We start from the raw sequence: 21,699 nt of genomic DNA, 5'->3' as shown, positions 1-21,699 counted from the left end.
AATGCCAGCTGCCCTACAAATATGGGCAATTAGGTTATTTGTCGAGCTGCCATTAGGAGCGAGGTAAGGGGCTATGGAATGACACCTTGTTCCATTATGCACAAGGGTGCAACATGAAATCTTGCATGAAGGTTGGAATTCTGTTCCAATTGTGACAACACAATAAATGACTAGAGATCTTATTAGTTTAATTACTTTAATTTGTCAGAAACCATAGAGTTTCAAAAAAAATTCACACTTTAAATACATTATATTTTATCCAGTATCACATTCTTTTAGGATCATCAATAGAGAAACTCCTTCTCCAAGCAGAAACCTTTCATAATACTGAAAGTACATCAATACCAAGCAGTAGGCTGCAACAAAACAAAATTGCACAATTGTTCATAGAGTACAGCAGACAAACCATACAGATTTGAGCTTTTTAACTGAACATTAACTTAGGACAGAATATATTCTTTTAATAATTATCACACAAACACATGATGCATAAATATCTCCTTATTAAACAAGTTACAAAAATACTGGTACTTTTGTTCCGTTACCCCATAGGTTTGCATTTGGCAAGGACAGACTCCCATGAAAAACCCCACAGAAACATGAAAGTAGAGTTCAGTTTGCACTGTTTGAACTGCATTTGTTTGAATTTGAGGTGGTAGACCAAACAGTACATTAAGCCAAGTTTTCATCACTGCATGACTAGATTCAGGGTCTGATTGCAGACCAGCTGAAATTGGTAAACAAGCAATAGATTTTAACAAGCACACACACTTAAATAGTTAATTCATGCCAGAAAGTCAACATGCGATGAAGGGAGATCCGTAGCATTATAGAACATGGTCAGGCAAGGGCAGCACCATGTCTACCATGGTTTTAAGAGTCACATCCTGTTACTTCATTGGACTTTGTTACCCACAGAGGCATATTTTCCACAGAAAGTGCCAAATAATTCATCTTATGTAGCTGAAAAGGACTGTTATGACCCTTCGACATTTGGAAGGCTTGGCTGAACATTCAGATGCATCTGGAGAAGTACAATGTTTTACGAACACTTGTTCATTTCTGGCACATTACTTCATGGAGGAAAAAACCCTACAAGAGAAACAGGTGTACATTAAAATATATCCTACAAAACATAAAATCGGACACTCCAACCCATCTAGCATACAAAAATAAAAAAAGTTTGCCTTCGGGCATCTAATCTAAAAATGCCTTAGGATTTCAGTTTACCAGTCCTTAAATGGATTGTGGCTGCATGTTTTCTTCACACCCAACCTCTTATCAGAGCAGAAATGGGACAAGACAATTGAACCTTCCTTTGTCCTCTTGCATGTGAACTGACAACTTGCATGTCCTACATGTTGACAAGTTAGTGCTCATGTACTAAAGCACATTTTCACTGCATCTGAACACCATTTAGGCCCCATGCACACGAGACGCTGCTAAACTCGAGTTCAGAGGCATTTGGGCATTTTTTTCAACTGCCCCTGAACACATTTAATGTTATCCTATGTGTCCATGCACACGATCACGTTTTTTGGCGTTTCAAAGCAGTTGGGTTTAGGGCCGTTTTTCCAAACCCAAAATTTTGGGTTCAGAAGCTTTCAGCTTTTGCGTTTTAGACGCTAAACGCAGCAAAACACAGCACAAATAGTTTGATTCTGAGCTTGGGGAGGGTCTACAGTGTTTTGGGGATAAACGCTGACAGCCGCAAATCGCGGTAAAACGCCGCAAATCGCAGCAAAACGCTGCACAATTCGCGGCAAAAACGGGCGTTTTAAATGCCGGTTTTTGCCTTTGAAAAGCTGAGATTAGAGGCGTTTGTAATAGCGTCTCGTGTGCATGGGGCCTTAATTTTTAATATTCTCAGATCAGGTCTCCATGCTTTATTTTTCAGAAATCCCTTTAAAACCACCCTTTAACATTTCTGCTCATGGCCATCTTGTGTAAAGGCCAGCTATTCATGTAACATTTCCTTCCTAGGAGCCATCTGCCTTTTATCTCAAGCATTTATGGATATGCTTAACCGAGAACCCCTTCAGATTCCTGGGATGCATGGCATCATTTGTCCAAGAAACCAGAAGAAAGGTTAAATACTATGGGCCGGATTCACAGACATTTGCACTTGCACCGCGTATCAGCGATACGCTACGCCGCATCTTACCTGGCGGAATTTCGAATCCTCAGCGATTTTGCGCTGCAAGTTACAGCGGCATAGTGTTTTTCTGGCGGCGCATTTGAAATTGGGCGAGTTGGGGGCGTGATTCATTTAAATGAAGCACGTCCCCGCGCCGAATGAACTGCGCATGCTCCGTTTTGAAATTTCCCGCCGTGCTTTGCACGAAATTACATTGCACCGACGTAATTTTTTGAACTTAGACGCGAGTTACGTCCTTTCCTATTCACGGACGACTTACGCATAAAAAAAAAAAAAAAAAATTTAAATTGACGCGGGAACGACGGCCATACTTAACATGGCAAGTCTATCTATACGCTGCAAAATAGCAGCTTTAACTATACGCCGGGAAAAGCTGACTAGCGACGATGTAAGAGAATGCGACGGCCGCGCGTACTTTCGTGGATCGACGGAAAAAGCCAATTAGCATACCCGACGCGAACTCCACCCAGCGGGCGCCGAAGTATTGCACCTATGATCCGAAGGCGTACGCCTGTCGGATCGAAGCCAGAAGCCGTCGTATCTTGGTTTGAGGATTCAAACTAAAGATACGACGCGGCAAATTTGAAAGTACGCCGGCGTATCAGTAGATACACCGGCGTACTCGCTCTGAATCTGGCCCTGTATGATCTACTTTTACCCATTTTAATACTCATGCTGGCAATAGTAAATGTTGATTGGTGGTGTATTGGGGGGGGGGGGGGGATTATAAATGTTATGCCTAATATTTACTTACCAAAGAGCTTTTAGCAGAACTGACGGGACTTCCATCCTTGTTGAGCAGCTTCAGAAGGAGGATACCAACGCATCTGCAAATCAGTTACACATGGTTAGAGTGACATGTGAAGGCAAGCATGGTCTGCAGGTAATAGTCTTATTGCCCCCCCCCCCCCAAATACTAGGTGTACAGTTAATCCTAATCACAGATGTTGCAGTAAATGCACATCTGACCATGTAAATAGTACATTCAAGTTAATGTACATTGCATACACTTGGGTCATTTGTTCGTAAAGGGCATGGTGTAAACAAGTTTGAGACACCATGTCGTTTAATTACTAAAGCCGGGGGCCCAAAAATCAGACTCACTCCTACGTGGAAACAGTTTCTGCCCTCCACTTGTTCAATTAAGCTTTGGCAATAAAACCTGGAAGCGGATTGGTTTCTATGCAGAGATGAGTGTAGGCACTCTGGACATTTGTACACATCCTGGAAAGGGGGCTGCCGCCAAGTAAACCTCATCTTAATAGGTTATGCATGTCCCATATTAAGGGCTCCTAGTTTAGAGTTAGATTACACTTTTAAAGGGCTTCATATGCCATCACAAAATAACAAAAATTCCAAGCCAACATTTGAATTCGGTGGTGACTAGTTTAAAAGGCAGCTGGGTAATTTTGCATTACTTTGCCCTTCTAATATGTACCGTTGCTTTACCAGTTTTAAAGTGATTCGAGTGCCATTTTTGCCACGCTAGACAAAAAACAAAAAACTACTGAATGTACATACCACCCTTCATGTGTACCGCACTTTATCAAGCGCCAAGATCTGAGGTGCTGCCCTATTCCATGTTACATAAGTGCCTTCTCCAGTCGGACATTAGTGCAACAGATTAAAAGTTAAATTGCAAAAATCTAGCACTGACTGAAGAATCTTTTATTTTCAAAAAGCAACTTCCAGTTCACACATGTTTAACCCCCTGACATGTTCTCACAATTTGTGCTTCCCACTGCAGATAGCCCATATGGAATTAATTTCATGCAGCATCTTAGTGGGAACAGGAAAACCTCATTTGTCAGACAATGCAATGCTCTGCACCCTGGAAACAGTCTATTTGAAAGAAGGTTTACACTTACTACTGAACATGTGAGACCTTCATACCAAAATAAAGCAGCAACCACCTAGGTTTGCAGGCAACATTGAAAAATATAAAATCTACATAACGGCTTTCAGGAAAGTTCCATTTAATGCTTAGTCTAATCTCAGGATATTTACAGCCAAGAGATGGGGATCTGCAGTTAAAAGCAACTTCAAGGCTTACTATACACAATTTGTGTATATAGTCAATCATCCACTTAAAAGCTAAACCCTGGAGAGAGGCTAGTTAAATGAGTATATTACACAAGTATCTGATAGCCATTTTCAGACAGATGTTTCTTGTTCCATCTGTTTGTGGCAAGAAGCAGGGGGAGGGAACAGAAGATAACATTCCTTTGCTAAGCAGCATCATTTTTGGAGCAAGTCTATGTCAGGGGTGAAGCTACAAATTTAGATTGTTTATGCTGTCAAAAGGGTCAGGATAACACTTACCATGCATTTAGGATTTTTCAACCATAGGAAAGTTTAGCATTTTTTTTTAAAGACTAGAATCAAATTTTTGCTGACCAATTTGCTTAGAGCCCAGGCCAATAAACCCATATTTACAAAAGCAGAATTTACTCCTCACATTCTGCACTAGTATGGCAGTTTACTATAATTGCATGCCCTGCATATGAATTATAAATTAGCCACTAGATTCAGTTTGTGACTCAATGCATTAGGAGTTGTGGCTAGTGTGTGAAAAGGCATTTTAGGTTTTTATGGCTGTATACCCTAGTCTGGAATTCCTGAAATTATGGGGAATTGGGTCTTTGGCAGCAAACACTGTAAGGCTTGTTTTTTTCTATTCCCATTTTAATGGGGCGTGGCTTATTTTCTGGTTATTGCGATACCATTTGAAAACCTTGGTTATGTTCTGCATTTCCTGCGATAAACTAAACAGCTCGTCTTAAAACAAAATGGTGCTACACACTTGGCAACCAGAACCACCAACTGATGTTCAGGGGTATGCTGTACAGCATCCTTTAACCACTTCAACCCTCCAACACTTCAAATTTGCTACAATATCCCACATTTTTTAAAAACAAACTTCAGTTTAGGCCAATATGCATTATATACAAGTTTGGTAAAATTAAAAATTGGTTTGCACAAAAGCTATAGTGTCTACAAATCAGGGAATAGATTTATGGAATTTATCTTTTTTAAAAGCAATGGTGTGATCAGCGATTGTTAGCAGGAATGCGACATTGTGGATGGACCCGATCAGACACTTTTGGTACCATTGATATATACAGTGATCAGAGCTATAAATAGCCACTGATTACTGTACAAGTCACTGGCAGGGATTAACACTAGTGGTTAATAAAGGGTTAACTGCTTTCCCTATGTGCGATTCCAACTGTGGGTTGGGGGGGGGGGGTTCCCAAACCACTGGTAACAGTGGCTCCCAGTCATGTAACCTGTGAGAACGAGGAAATGCATTATTTACATCTCCCTGTGTACAAAACAATTGTGGGCTGCTGGAGGACAGAGTCCTGACACGTGGGCACACTCCTGCAGCGAGCGCACGCCCCCAAGCTTGCGTGAAACACCATACACCTACAGGGATTTGTGCAGGAGAGCCATTGTGCCACCGTCCGACGGGTGGACAGTCCTATAGAGGCTACACATACTGCAGCTGCTGGCTTTTAGGACACTTTCCTGGACTCCAGTGATGACAGCACCTGCAGCTGATTCCGTCAGGTACTGCCATTGCGGCCAAGGGTACCCGGCAGCATAGCCTTTCAGCTTCACGCCAGGAAGCCTACTGCACGTGTGCAAGGCCGCTCCTCTTACTGGCCCGGTGACAGGGGGAGCCCCAGCCATGTCAATATCTGCGGCTCCCAGAAGGTATCCTGTCCCCACCCCCGAAAGGTGCGAAATGTGGCACCGGAGGGGGGCCAGACGAGCAGAAGTTCCACATTTGGGCGGAACTCCGCTTTCAGTACCCCTTAAAAATGACTATTCTCAAGGTCAGTGAAGCATTTACACTTAATAGAATTGGCTTTTTTTTTTTTACAGGGTGCAGTTATGATGGGGGTTACATTGCAAGTGTGTTCTAATGTCACTGGCTCAACTGCCAATGTAAATTGTCAGTGCTTGGCAATACTTGCCAAATTGCAGAGCCAGACACTTTAGTACATGGATAGCCAAGGTCTTTGTAAGGAACCAGATTATGCATTAATAAACCAGATGACTGTTTGAAGCATAACAGGAAAGTCAGTTTTGAGTCCCTTCGTGATATAATGTTTAACTATATAAAGCACACTAGTAAACCATTTACTTTAGTTTTAAAACTGTGCAACACACTTTAAGTATACTACTGCATGCTTATATAGACATACATGGCTACTTTTTGGGTGAATATCTCACACAGCTATAAGGACTGCTAAAGTCAAGAAAGTTAAAATTTGCGAGTTAGCTCTTAAGTTTTAAAAAAAAAAAAAAAAAGGCAGTAGCTCAAGCCTAATGCTTAGTCTGTTGGAGACTATTCCCAAAACGGCACATGCCTACAAAGCCACAATTTACATAGTAAAAAGCACACAAGCTAATGCTACAGCTGCACTCCTGCACAAGAATTACACTGCTTAATCATGCCGATTTTTATTTTATACCAAACTCTAGGCAGGGGAGGAAAACCAGAGTAAAGAGGCCACACAGCCAGTGAATGCGACCCATCCGCCCCCCCCCTCAACCACCACAGCTTGATTTACAGGTGGCATTCCTTCATATGCATTTTTGGGTAATAGTCTGAAAAATAGACCAGTTGCTTTGATTACTATATTGTGAAATGTTGTCCTAGTTGACCAATGCATACTGAGGGCAGGGTATGAGAGGCAAACGTTGCGTCCTGTCTAGAAAATGGTGCACCATTCACACATTGTGAAACACTGCTCTAGACATGCGACTGGACGTATTTAACACTACATTATGCGCCATGTGATGGATCTCTGAATGACTGCGCAATTTGCATGGTTTAAATTCACTTTGTTTTATTTGGAAAAAAGAGATTTTTAATACAGCTTACCTGTAAAATCTTTTTCTTGGAGTACATCACGGGACACAGAGCGGCATTCATTACTATATGGGTTATATGGAGTACCTTCAGGTGTAGACACTGGCAATCTTCAAACAGGAAATGCCCCTCCCTATATAACCCCCTCCCATAGGAGGAGTACCTCAGTTTTGTAGCAAGCAGTATGCCTCCCAAAATGGTCCTCAAAAGAGGGGTGGGAGCTCTGTGTCCCGTGATGTACTCCAAGAAAAAGATTTTACAGGTAAGCTGTATTAAAAATCTCTTTTTCTTTATCGTTACATCACGGGACACAGAGCGGCATTCATTACTATATGGGATGTCCCAAAGCAATGCTTACAATGAGGGGAGGGAGAACATCTCCAAGACAAAAGGATTTAATTTAGAGATATACTCAAATCATAATAAATCCAACTTATTTGAGAAAAATAATCTTAAATTTTAAATTTAACTCAAAAAAAGAGGAGCCCCCGGAATCCGAGGGTCTCAAACTGCAGCCTGCAGCACTGCCTGCCCGAAGGCAGTATCAGTATTCCTTCTTACGTCCAACTTGTAGAATTTTGTAAATGTGTGGACAGAAGACCAGGTTGCCGCCTTGCAAACTTGAGCCATAGAGATCTGGTGGTGTGCTGCCCAGGAGGCGCCCATGGCTCTAGTAGAATGAGCCCTTAATGATACTGGAGGAGGCAACCCTTTCAAGCCGTAGGCCTGAGTGATCAATTGCTTAATCCACCTAGAAATGGTGGACTTTGCAGCTGCCTGCCCCTTCTTGGGCCCATCCGGTAGAATAAACAGCACATCTGTTTTCCGGATCTTCTCTGTAGCTTTAAGATAGGCCTTCATGGCCCTGACAATATCCAAGGTATGCAGCAACCCTTCCTTTCTGGAAGTAGGTTTAGGGAAGAAGGATGGTAATACCAAATCCTGGTTCAAATGAAAACTGGATATGACCTTCGGTAAGAAGGAAGGATGAGGGCGGAGAACGACCTTGTCCTTATGAAATATAAGATATGGTTCCTTACAGGATAAGGCTGCCAGTTCCGAAACTCTTCTTGCGGAAACTATGGCAACCAAAAACACCAACTTCCTTGTCAGTAGAACCAAAGGAACTTCAGCCAACGGCTCAAACGGTTGTTTCTGTAAACTCGACAGAACAAGATTTAAATCCCACGGACAAAGCGGGGATTTAACTGGAGGTTTAATACGTAAGACCCCTTGAAGGAAGGTCTTAACCAGCGAGTGGGTGGCCAGCGGCCGCTGAAACCACACTGACAGGGCAGAAATCTGTCCTTTGATTGTGCTTAATGCCAATCCTTTATCCACTCCTAGCTGGAGAAAACTTAAAACTCTATCTATGGTGAACTTGCGAGGAAGCCATAGCTTGGACTCGCACCAGCCTATATAGGCCTTCCAGACCCTGTGATAAATCACCCTAGAGACCGGTTTCCTGGCTCTGATTAGGGTAGAGATTACTTTCTGAGACAGACCTCTACCCCTGAGAATCAAGGATTCAGCTTCCAGGCCGTCAAATTTAGATGCCGTAAGGCAGGGTGGAGGATCGGACCTTGCGATAGCAGGTCTGGCCTTAGAGGCAGAGTCCAAGGGTTTCCCACTACCATCCTTAGGATTAGTGAGTACCAAGCCCTTCTGGGCCATGCTGGAGCTACCAGGATAACTGGTATGTGCTCCACCCGGATCCTGCGCAGCAGGCGGGGTAGTAACTGGAGCGGGGGAAACGCATAAAGAAGCTTGAACTGATGCCAAGGGCAAACCAGAGCATCGGTTCCGCAGGCCATCGGATCCCTTGAGCGGGACATGAACCTGTCTAGCTTCTTGTTGAGTCTCGATGCCATGATATCCACGTCCGGCACTCCCCATCTTTGGCAGAGTGCTTGAAAGACTTGTGGATGCAGAGACCATTCCCCCGGCCATAGAGTCTGGCGGCTTAAGAAGTCCGCCTGAAAGTTGTCCACTCCGGGAATGAATATTGCCGATATGCAGGGCACATGAGCCTCTGCCCATAGGAGAATCAAGCTCACTTCTCTTTGAGCGGCCTGACTCCTGGTCCCCCCTTGGTGATTTATGTATGCCACTGCCGTGGCATTGTCTGATTGAATTCTCACCGGGAGCCCCTGCAATTTCGACGTCCAAGCCCTGAGGGCTAGTCGAACAGCTCTGAGCTCCAAGATGTTGATGGGTAAAAGCTTCTCTGGCTTTGCCCAAATACCTTGGCGAGTGGAACCATCCACAATCGCTCCCCAGCCCGTCAGGCTGGCGTCTGTGGTCACTATCTTCCAAGCCACTGGGCTGAAAGATTTTCCCTTCAGTAGATTCTGAGGGTCTAACCACCAACACAGACTTTGCCGGACTCTTGATGAGAGAGGCAACGGGATATCCAAGGCCTGTGGCCTTTTGCTCCATGCTGACAGGATGGCTGCCTGCAGGATGCGAGTGTGGCTCTGGGCGTATGGCACCGCTTGGAAAGTAGCCACCATCTTGCCTAGTAATCTCATACATAGGCGAATAGTCGGTTCTTTCTTGCTTAGAACCAGTAGGATTAATTCCTTGATGGCTTTGACCTTCCTCCGAGGTAGGAACACCCCTTGTTGTTCCGTGTCTAATCTCATGCCGAGATATTCCAACTGCCTTGTGGGCTGGAATGCTGACTTTTCTCGATTTAGGACCCAGCCGAACCTCTCGAGGTATTGGACCGTGAGGGCCACTGCTCGTTCCAAGCCGGGAGACGAGTGGTCTATGACTAGGAGGTCGTCCAGGTATGCTAGGATCGTGACCCCTTGGATCCTTAGCTTGGCTAGGATTGGAGCTAGAACCTTCGTGAACACCCGGGGGGCCGTAGCCAACCCGAAGGGAAGCGCCACGAATTGGAAATGACGCGAAGCCACCATAAAGCGTAGATATCTTTGATGTGGCTGATAAATTGGAACATGAAGGTAGGCATCCTTTATGTCTATGGACGCCATGAAGTCGTCTTTTTGGAGTGTGGCAGCTGCTGACCGCACGGATTCCATCCGAAATGAGCGGACTTTTAAGTATGCATTTACCATCTTTAGGTCCAAAATTGGCCTGACATCTCCATTGGGCTTTAGGATGATGAATAGGTTGGAGTAGAAACCCAGCCCCTGTTCCAGGACTGGTACCTCTACTATTACTTCCTGGGAAAGTAGATGATCTAGAGCCGACCTTAATGCGGCTCCTTTCTCCAGATCGTTTGGAATCCTTGACTCCTGGAAATGAGGAGGAGGAAACCTTAGGAATTCTAGCTTGTAGCCTGTGGCCACGGAAGACCGTACCCACTCGTCGGGAATGCTGGCTTCCCAAATCTCCGAAAAGAGTCGCAGCCTTCCCCCCACCTTCGTGGGTGGGGGCGCCCCTTCATGAGGTAGACTTGGGGGCTGGTTTTGCTGGCTTGCGAAACCACTGCCTCTTGCCCCTAACAGTCTGTCCTTGTGATCTGCTGTTGAAGCCGAAGTTTGTTCTTGCAGGAGGCCGTCGATACTGCTTGGCATTAGAGGGCCCCTGCCCAGGGGAGGACTGTCGTTTAAACGCAGGTCCCTGAACCCTCTTCCTAGTTGGCAAGAGAGTACTCTTGCCGCTTGAAATGGTCTGAATGTATTTATCTAAGTCCTCTCCGAAGAGCCGTCCTCCATGGAAGGGAAACCCTGCCAGGAGCTTCTTGCATGGGGGCTCAGCCTCCCAGCTTTTTAACCATAAGAGTCTTCTCATATGGATAAGGGATAATGATAAACGTGACGCTTGTTGGATAGAATCCTTGCTTGCGTCTACCGTAAAACATATGGCCTTAGGGACATCCGAAAATTCTTCTGCCTGCTCGGCAGGAATAAGTTCAAGCATTTGCTTAAATTGATCCGATAAAGCTTGAGCGACTCCAATCGCAGCCACGGCTGGCTGTACTACTGCCCCTGCAGAAGTGAAGGAGTTCTTAAGTAGGGCTTCCAAGCGTCTATCAACTGGATCTTTGAAAACCTGTACGTTTTCTACAGGACATGTTAACGATTTGTTAACACATGAGATGGCTGCGTCTACTGCAGGAGAAGCCCATCTCTTGGAAAACTTTTCTTCCATAGGATATAAGACAGAAAATTTCTTAGGTGGAAAGAAAACCTTGTCTGGTTTGTTCCACTCTTGGAACAAGACTTCCTCCAATAGAGGATGGATCGGAAACACAGCACTGCTTTGAGGCGCCCTCAGTGAGCCCAAAGCTGAAACCGTCGATACCTGGAGATCTGGTACAGGCAGGTTGAATGCCTTATGGACCAAGTCCGTCAAGCCCTGAATCCACCAGCTCTCCCTCAGGGAGACTGCCCCAGACTCCTCTGTATCCGGATCTTCGATCCCTGAACCTACTTGGTCTCTGTCCAAGAGGTCCAATTCCCCAGAGGAAAGGACCTCCTCTTCCGAGGGTCCGCGCACGGGTGACGGAGATCTATTCCGCTTACTACCCCGCATGGCTGCGGCTATCATTTCTCCCATGCTTCTCCGCATCTCATTTAAAGAGGCGAGTAACACCTCCTCCGTGACCACCTTAGGGTTGGGTTGACTCGCGTCAGCTCTAGCCCCAGACCCCGATGGCCCAAAGGCTCCCTGTGGGGAAAGCAGCGGCATAGCTCTATCCGAGACCTCAGATTCTGCGGGGGAATCCCCACCTTTTGTACCCTCTGATCTTGATGCCATGGTACAATACCGAGGTACACCTGCTACTTATTGGTACCTGGGACTTATAATAGTTAAATGCCCAAACACCTGTTTGGGGAATAAAAAATGTTTCCTCTACCCTAGATGACACTTTTTTTTTTTTTTTTTTTTTTTTAAAAGAAAAACTTTTCTTCTTTTTTTTTTTTTTTTTTTTCAATCTAGGCAAGAAAAAACATTCTATCCCCCTGAGTAGTATTGCCAAAGAAAAGACTATGAGATGGAAAAGAAAACCAGCCTATTCCTAGGCTAAACCACAATCTTCTGAAGACTGTAGTATTCTTTCTGGCCACTGTGTGTCCTCAGCGCCCCGTGCTTCACTCCAGTCCTTCCTCCCTTAAGCCAGAGAAATGAATGAGCTGTGGCATCTAAGGAAGGGCCGCCCCTTCCTTTAAACCACTGACCCGCCCTTCCCCCCCCAGCTAAAACGGCGCCAAATGCGTCTATAACACGTGCACGCGCACCGCGCGCGCGCCCGCCGACGGGGGGGGGGTTGGGAGGAAGGGCCTCTCTGTTCCTGCAGCCGCAGGCCTGGAACACACGAGGAGGTCAGCGTTTTGCCTGCCTTGCAGGCATGAGGGAGAGGACTGGATAGAGCATCGCCTGGAGGCTTGCAGGTAAGCATAGCTCTCTGACACACACATACACTTGTACATAAAAGGCCCCATACACAGCTTTTCCAACACTACCAGGGAGGTCACTTTTTATGGGGAAATATAACATATAGAGCCATCCTATCTTCATGATATGTGACTGGTTTGCCAGATGCAATGCATAACCTTAGGCATGTCCCCTGTGACCTCCCAGAAAAAACTTGCTAAGAGCCAAGCCCCGCAGGTTTTTCCCCTCACTTACCTGCTCCATGCCGCAGGACTTTGCCAAGCAAGAGGTCCAATCTTCCCCCATCTCCGTGGGGATGTCTAGACCTTCAGGCCCTGGGAACCTTCTTCTTCCATGAAGGATCCACTGTCCTGGGCCCATACAGCACCCTGGCAAACAGAAAACATTAGGCGCCCCAAAGGTTTTCTAAGTTCTGGGCCCAGGGTCCAGCTCTCTTAAAAAGAAAGCATTATGGGCTATACCCCAAGGGTTTGGGGTCCGGTTACTGACCACTTTAGCGCGCAGGCTTTTTTGGACAGAACCGGTAGCTCACCTAATCCCAAGGATGCGGAGGCAAGCTAAACCATGACTAACACCTAAGACACTGGCGTAAAAACTGAGGTACTCCTCCTATGGGAGGGGGTTATATAGGGAGGGGCATTTCCTGTTTGAAGATTGCCAGTGTCTACACCTGAAGGTACTCCATATAACCCATATAGTAATGAATGCCGCTCTGTGTCCCGTGATGTAACGATAAAGAAATGTAAATTCTCAAAAAAGTCATTTATAACTTCATAACCTATTAAAAAAAAGCCACCAAGTGTCTTAGAAAATTAACCAAGGAGAATTCTTACCTGTGCATGGAGGGCTGCTGCTGCAGCAGCTGCTGCTGGGTATGTAAAAGCATGTGGAATTGCTGGTGCCAGCTCTGTAGTGTATAGTGGATAGGGAGACCAGGCTTCTGGGGAGGCTGGGATAAGTGCAGCACCTGTTAGGTCATCTGTAGAAAAAAAAAAAAAAGTTAGGGTATAGTGTCAAAAAAATATAGTAAACCTGCATGTGTAATATGGTTTAGTTGAGTAACCAGTTTAAGATCTGTCAAATAAGGTTTAGGATCACAAGGAAACTGCAAATTGTATTATAGTAAACAGATACCTCAGTTCAGTCTTATTGCAAAGTGACATTTTAGAAGCAGTAAATAGGACAGACAACTTACATGGATCTCGTGCAATGAAATGTGCTCCAAGTGCAGGGTGGAAGTTTGTGGGATTAGGTGTAGCCATTAACTTATTCTTAGCCATTTTTGTATTGGCCTTTGCAAACTCTAGCCTTAAGGTTTGTGGGTTCTCTGGATCAAATCGGATGCCCTAAGGAAAATATAAATAAAATGTCATAAGAAATTTATTCCACGCCAAATCTGCAGTTGCTACATAGAATATATTCCCATAAAACGCAACTTGCGCTTTCCACTTACTGCAATGTGCTCAAGATATATCATGGATACATTTCCTATATTATAAGGAAAATTTGTTCTCTTTTAGGCCAATTTAGATTTTCATCTGGTGATCCAGTCACCATTTTCTTTAACAGAAAAGCTCTTGCAGTTACAGAGATGGACAGACCAACACTGGCAGGTGTTCTTAAAACGATCAGCTTAAGACACCTTTCATACCAAAGAAAAAAAAAAACACTGCTATACTGCACTAGTACAGGGGTGCCCAACCAGCGGCATGCGGAGCTCTGATGTGGCCCATGACCTGCTCTGGAATGGTTGGGCAAGCTCAGATCGCCAACCCACCATTCCAGAGCATCAGTATTGTGAATGAGGCCGGCGGTAGAGAAAGCAAGCAGCTGCAGAGCAGTACAAGTTGATGCTTCCTGTATAACGCCAGCTCCTGTCACATTCAATACCAAATACACTCTGCTTGGGACAGCAACAGCCAGGGAAAACTGAATGGAAGACTGTTATTAAAAGTTTATTACTGAAATCAGAGTATAAATTGGCATTTCCGTCTGCAGTGGTTACTAGGCTGCTTTCAAATTAATCTGCATTGGACTGAGCTTATCCTCTTTAGTCCCGCATTGACTTGGGTTACTGGCTCCATAATTAATTTTTCCTCAATTTTTCTGTTTAGATTTTTTATTTTAGCGCAACAACCTTTTCCCTTTAATCTGCATTGTGCTCCGAACCCACACAGTTGTGCGACCATAGCAAATACATTTTTGCCATTAATCACACTAAAGCTCCTCCACACCAATCAGGAGGCATGTCTGCTAGACCCGTTTCCCGATTGGCCAAAGCATCATGCGATCCCATTGATGTCTAGCACTTTGGCAGAAGACACATTGCAGAGGAAGCGCACACTGGAGGAGCTGCTGCTCACACTCCAGGAGAGGACACCACAGCCCTGTCACAGTAGCGGCTATGTGCCACATTGCGGGGGAGTTTGCTGACCCCAAAAAACTGGGTACCCCACTTACCTCCAATCTGATTTAAAAAAATATGCTGCATGGACACAGACCATTCACCTGCCCATTCCATCAATTTTGGCCTGCAACCGGTTATTAAGTCGCTTCAGTGGCCCCCGCTCTTCAAAAGGTTGGGCACCCCTGTACTAGTATATTTAAATAGCGTAATTTAAGCTGAACTCCAACCAACACTCCCTTCCCAGGGAAAAATTCCAACTAGAAAAACAGCCACTACACATGTAGGGCCCACCTAATACACAGCATCAGGGAGGGCTTATGTTTTACTTCAGGGTGCCAAGTATGGTGGGTTGTGAATTGTAGAAAAATTGCTGAAGTTTTAACGTCAGTCCTACTATTGCTGATCACTGCCATTACTAGTATTTAACATGTCAGTAGATGCCATCTACATTCAGTGGGATTTTTTTTTGGATAGGTTTTATAGCAGAAATATTGGTCTTTGTGTATATAAATAGTGACCAAATGGCAGAAACACAAAGCCATTTGGGTACAGCCCCTAGCCGGATTCACTGTTGATTTTGTAATAACTTATACATTGCAAAATGTTTAAAAATGTCACACACACACACATTTAATCTGTTGCCTGAAGCCTGAAGATTTGTGCAGACGTCTCTCTGCAGAGCTGTTGTGTATTGATAGGGGGTTAGCCCCCCCTTGACAGAACATGCCAATCAGCTGCTGGTTTTCCAGCACGCTTATCTGACAGATTCGTCAACTTGTTTGACAAAAGTGGATCAAAAAAAAAAAAAAAAAAAAAAAAAAAGTGGTGTACTTACATTTAAGGAATTCTTTGCAGCTTCAGCCCCAGCTCTATTGTCGAAGGTAACAAAGCCTACAGGCTGCAGAAGAGAGAACATGTTAGAAGACTGTTGATCAGCAAGTGATTGCAATTCTTCAGTCTGAATAAACCATTTACCTGTTTTGAGGTTAACTTGATTAATGATCCTTCATAACCCTAAAAGCAGAACAAAAAAAGTTAAATAGCTTTAAGCGGCAGGTGAAGCATGTGGTATTGCAGCTTTGGAGAGTGGATGTGCTGGATACTAGGAAAGGGTAATCTGGACAGCTAATAGGGACAGCAGTGACAAGCTGCAGAGAGGCTGTAATTGCACCCTCTGCCATGGGGTGGTGCTGTGGTCCCAAGTAGCAGAACTCAAGTGGTACCTATATTTCCCAGCAGTGCCTAAGGCTGTGCTCTGTCAGTGTGGAATTTGTGCGTATGCTGTGCAATTTTTAAGGATGAGATTAGATAAATTGACATGGGCATACAGACTTTAAAATGCCAGATTATATACCCTGTGAGTTACTTTTAAAGTGTGTCAAGTTCAGCAACAGGACATTAAGCAGCAATGAAGTACATTTTAAAGTGTAAAATCCAAGTCAATTTTGCCCATCATTTGATCTATGTACAGTGGCAGAGTGGTGGAATCTGAAATGGTACCTTTCACTGTAGTTAGACCCCCAGTTCAGGCAAAGGAGGGAAAAGAAAAATAAACCAGTTACCTCTTAGAACTAAGGGATTGTAACCACCCAGCATTATACTTCCCACCTGATAAGGTTCTCTCCCAGTAACAGAAGAGGAACCAGAAGCTGCAGAATAGATTTTACATTCTTCAATGTTAGATAACACCTTTATAGTTTTTCCATTTTCTTTAGATTGAAACTTCAGAATAGCCATACAATCTAATGCATTAACCAGTTACATTTTTTTTATATAAAAAGCACTACATTTACCAACACAAAATCTTTAGCCAAGTCTGCTTTAGTAAGCATTTTAATCACGCATTGTCTTTCACTTGCCAATACCAGGCCAGATAAGAGGTTTTGCAGTTTAACACAGGTTATAATCCTCAGGTCATCTCTTCATATAGGTTATGAAACCAAACGATGCAACCAAAGCCTTTTATAGTTTTAGCAGGATTGGAAAGAGAATCAATTATGTTTATTGCAGCACCCAAGACAATTTGATCACATTCTGTTTTAGTCAAAACAGAAAGGTGAGGGAAAGCCAAGTTAACATGCATAGTCAATTTAAAGTGGTTGTAAACCCTCTGATTACTTGCACCTACAGGCAAGCCTAAGTCTTACCTGTAGGTGCAAGAAATCTTAACCCACACTGCTAAGGAGATATTTGCAGAGAAAAAAAAAAAATGCACCGATATCTACGGTAGACATCAGCACACTGGGAATGCCGGCATTGATGGCTCCAGTGTAGTGTGAGGTTATCGCCGCTCCGGCCAATCACAGCGCCTATACCTGGAAGTAACCTCCGGGAGAGATGTCTGCAGCCAGAGGGGGACACGAGCATGACTCCAATCTAAGGCAAGCAATTCATAATGAGCTAGTATGCTAGTCATACTAGCTCATTATGCCCTTGTCTCACAGGTTTTTATTTTGGGATTAACAACCACTTTAACTTGAAATAGATCTTTGTTTTTGTGTCAAAGAGCAGCAAACCAACATAGCAATACCATCCCCGCCGCCCCCCCCCCTGCACAAACTAGAAAAGTTTTTGGCTGCATGCACACTTGGTGTTTATGTACAAGATAAGAAAAGTGCAGTCAAGATGAAGCAAACTTACATCATTTAAGCAAACGGAATATAGCAAGCCATGTTAGAAGTCAAAAAAGAAGAATCAAAAAATGTAAATGAACCAGTTAGCCTTACCTTGAATGGTCGAAATAGCAGATAAAGTTCTCTGGGTTTGATGTCTATAGGTAGGCCACTGACAAAGAGGGTACGAACCTGTAAAATTAAGTGGCAAGTGTTAAAATAATTCTGCTTAATTTTTTATTGCAAGTCTTCCACATGCTACACTTGTCAAAACTTAGACTTTATGGCCAAGAGCCGTTTTGCACTACTGAGAGCAGGCAAAACACTACAACATTTCAGAATTCTAGCAGTTATGGTGAAGGGACCGTTTTGAAAGCTTCATCTTGACACAGGAAGCAAAGCCTTGTTGCTACAAGGTGGTCCCCTTTTAAGAGACCGGGCAAAAGGCATGGCAAGTCTAATGCAATAGGGAAGATTAGCTCTGCAGGGGGGCCCAAAAGGCAACACTGGTGAATAGTCAGTGCCAAGCTAAAAACTCTTGTACAATATTTGTGAACCCACAAAACTGATTAGGAGCCATTGAAAGGCTCTAGGCCAGGGGTGTCCAAACTTTTTTCAAAGAGGGCCACATTTGATGAAGTGAACATGCTCAAGGGCCAACCATTTTGCCTGACATTCGTTGAACCATTAAAATTCGGTCTAAGTGTGTTCGTCCGAGCACTAATACACTGCCCAACAAGAATTCTCTTGCCTTTGTGGCTGCATGTGGTGAAGAGATGAGCTTGGGCGTGTTATTTGGATATACCGTATTTATCAGCGTATAACAAACGCAGCCTCACCATTGCCATGAACGCAGCCTCAGAGGGGATAAGTGCTGTCAGATTACAAACAGGAGAATTTCTTGTTTGCTCTGTGGCCTCCAATACAAAGTCCCACCTCCTATGATAAACAGAACAGTCATCCAATGGCATCCCAGGAAACAGGACTTCCTATTACAGACACCGTCGAGTAAACAGGAGATTCTCTTCATGTAATCTGACGGCGCACGTCCTGTCCCCTCCGATAAATACGGTATATCTTTTGTGGCCCCCAGGGCACATGTCAGGCTGCAATGGCTATCTATATCTATATCTATATCTATATCTATATCTATATCTATATCTATATCTATATCTATATCTATATCTATATCTATATCTATATCTATATCTATATCTATATCTATATCTATATCTAATCTCCAAATCCCCAGGGGGCCATATTAAATCACCAGGGGGGCTGCAATTGGCCCCCGGGCCAGACTTTGGACATGCCTGCTCTAGGCCAATACATTTTTGGCTTCAGATTGGACACTTCCTCCCCCCAGAGTTGAGTGCACAGCAGGAGCCCACCTTGCTACTGGGGATTGTAGTGGAGCATGTCCCTCCAAAAAGTAATGCAGAAGGTGTACATTTATCTATAGTATTACAGTGCACATTCCATTACAGTGCATAGAAAATGTTGTGATCTAAAGGATGAGCATTCCCCACAGCAGCCTCAGCCTTGTCCAAGGGCATTGGTGAAGACAGCACAAATTACAAGTACCCCTAGTGTGTGAGAAATTTGACCCTGTACCAAAGTGTCCAATGCAGTCAAGGCTTACATGTGACCCAGTACATAGTGCCAGCGAGTCTGAGAAACATGGCCACAACCAACCACACGGCTACCCCCTGCAGGCATGTCTGCACCGACGGCCCACATGCAGGTTCACCAAGGGAGAGGTGTGGGGGAATTTTGGCATCAATATCCTACATTTACCAGATAACGTTTGTATATGCTAGCCCATTTTGACAGCTGTGTTCGAGACAGCACCAAGCCTCAAAGTTTAGATCATGGTTACATTTGGTCCCTCTGTCAACCAGGCAGACTATTCCATAAATACCATGAAGTCTTTCCTAAACCTGCATTTATATATTGCTGACCCATTATACAAGCTCCTTATATAGCCAGTCACATTAATGCTCGTCTCCTGGGAGAGTTCAAAATCAACCCTCTCAGTAGGTTGTTGGAACTCTTCCAAACTGTTTAATGTGGTAGCAGGGGCGGACTGAACATTCGGCCACTGCCCGAGGACCCCATCAGGGTTGCCAGCCTCAGTAAAACCAGGGACAGTATGTAAAAGTTTATTTTTTTAAAACCGATGATTGCTGCCCTGCCTCTCCAGTACCTTTTCAGTGTGTATGTATACTGTGTGGCCCCATAATATCCTATTGCCCAGGGGCCCCATGAGTTGTCAGTCCGCCCCTGTGTGGTAGGGAGATTAGAAGGGAAGAAATTTAAGGGCTCTTTCACACGTCCGTTCCGTTCGTCCGTTTTTTGGACGTCCGTTAACGGACCGCAATGCTTCCCTATGGGCTAGCGTCCGTTAGCGGATGAGCATCCGCTAACGTCCGTTAGCATCCGTCTGCGTTCAGTTCCGTTTTTTTGGACGGAAGAAAACCCTATTTTTCTTCCGTCTAAAAAACGGAACGGACGAAAAACGGACGTTAACGGATGATCCGTTTATCATCCGTTCCGCTAACATCCGTTTTTCTATGTAAAAAGCCCAAAAAGAAAAAAAAAAACTGACGCAAAAACTGACGCAAAAACTGACGCAAAAACTGACGCAAAAACCGATCAACTGATGAAAAAAAAACTGATCTGAAAAACTGAACGGACGTGTGAAAGAGCCCTAAGGGATTCAAGAGGTCTACAATTAAACTTCCCATGCCAACACTGTATATGAAAATATATTTCTAGTAGCTAGAACTAGCAGCATTTAAGCAAAACACGCTACAGTTGCAATGATGGTCTACCAATTTTAGGCATCGGACATCTGCATTAAGATCTGGAAAGTGACGCAGAAAAGAGCACAGTAATTTACCATGTATACAGAAGTACACAGGTAAATACAATGTAAATTACATCCATGTGCAAGGTGATCTGAGAAGTGAAGTTTTTTTTTTTCTCTTAACAAAGAAGTGGTCAGACTACCATTGTCATACCAGCATCATGATGCTCAATGAGGAAACTGAAGACGATACAGGATTTACACTTGTGTGCATTATACAGAATTAAATAAAATGAATTAACAGTCTATATCAATAAACCTGGTAAGTGATTAAGACCTTTAGAAACATCCAGGGATATCTACATATGTAGAAACTGCAATGATTAGATGAATTTATGTACCAAAAGGAAAATATCATCAATGAAGCAAAAGTTAACCAGCAAAAAACCAACAAGGGCTAAAGACAAAAGCCATCCTAGGTTTGTGTTTACATATTGCTCCTTCCCAGCAACGTCATTCAGCTGTACTCCCATAACCAAACCTGTCACAGGCTTTTATTTCCACACATGTTAGCAGCTCACTTATCAAGTCACCAGGGATATTTTCTGTCTGAGTTAGGGCAAAACAGTAAACATCAGGACCAATCTCTCCAACCTCTAAAATATTTACCAGTTCTGTCTAATCAGTGCAAAAGAAATGGTAGACACCACAAGGGCTGCATCTGGGCTTCAAAGCAGGCCGTTTAGTTGGTTATGCATGGTTGCTTGGAGAGGACATCTGTACATCACTTTGGCAGCAGGAGTCCAAAGTCTACATCTTAATACTAGCAGACCCTTTGAGGCATTAGGCAGAATATTTTTTTTACTTAGATTATATAAAATAAAGGCCGTTTTGACAAGCTGCATTTTACAGAAAGCAGTAATCTGTACGTCGATACAGCGTTTGTGCAAGAGTGACATGGATAAATTGCACCTTTGTTCAGGCAGTGGGTATGGAACTAGTGTATTGCATGCCCACATATTCTGACTGCTGTCTGGGTGCACCAACTTCAAGTCTCTCAAGTCAGTCATCCATGCAAATATAATTTTGCCAAGACAATGAAAAGTGTTAAAGCGGAGCTCCACCCTAAAGTGGAAATCCCGCTGATCGGAACCCTTCCCCCTCCGGTGTCACATTTGACACCTTTCAGGGGGGAGGGGGTGCAGATACCTGTCTAAAGACAGGTATTTGCACCACTTCCGGCCACAGTCTCGGGCATGACGTTAACATTAATTGGAGACAGTGAGCAAGACTTGGGAAGGATTGTCCCACTAGACTTGTGGGGGGGGGGGGGGGGGGGGGGGGGGACACTGTTCATCTCCATCTGTACCTGATCAAAACTTCTGGTAAAAGAAATGATACATTATACTATGCCTGAAGGATGCTTGCTCACTTTTGATAGAAAGATCTTTCCCCTGC

General features: G+C 44.1%; 1 protein-coding gene across 1 annotated transcript in view; it reads right to left on the bottom strand.

The window, feature by feature from the left end:
• Positions 1-238: 238 nt before the first annotated feature.
• RBPMS2 (RNA binding protein, mRNA processing factor 2) overlaps positions 239-21,699 on the bottom strand; it is a 44,108-nt gene continuing 22,647 nt past the window's right edge. The window contains exons 2-8 of the mRNA XM_040342894.1: positions 17,547-17,624; positions 15,796-15,834; positions 15,656-15,718; positions 13,609-13,759; positions 13,247-13,392; positions 2,913-2,985; positions 239-1,092 (exon numbers count right to left, since the gene is read on the bottom strand). Of these exons, the coding sequence (XP_040198828.1) occupies positions 2,923-2,985; positions 13,247-13,392; positions 13,609-13,759; positions 15,656-15,718; positions 15,796-15,834; positions 17,547-17,624 (540 nt within the window). The 3' untranslated portion in view covers positions 239-1,092; positions 2,913-2,922. The remainder of the gene's footprint in view (positions 1,093-2,912; positions 2,986-13,246; positions 13,393-13,608; positions 13,760-15,655; positions 15,719-15,795; positions 15,835-17,546; positions 17,625-21,699) is intronic.

Source organism: Rana temporaria, chromosome 3, assembly GCF_905171775.1.
Source record: "Rana temporaria chromosome 3, aRanTem1.1, whole genome shotgun sequence".
Classification (NCBI taxonomy): domain Eukaryota; kingdom Metazoa; phylum Chordata; class Amphibia; order Anura; family Ranidae; genus Rana; species Rana temporaria.
This window is presented reverse-complemented; position numbering and strand designations above follow the sequence as displayed.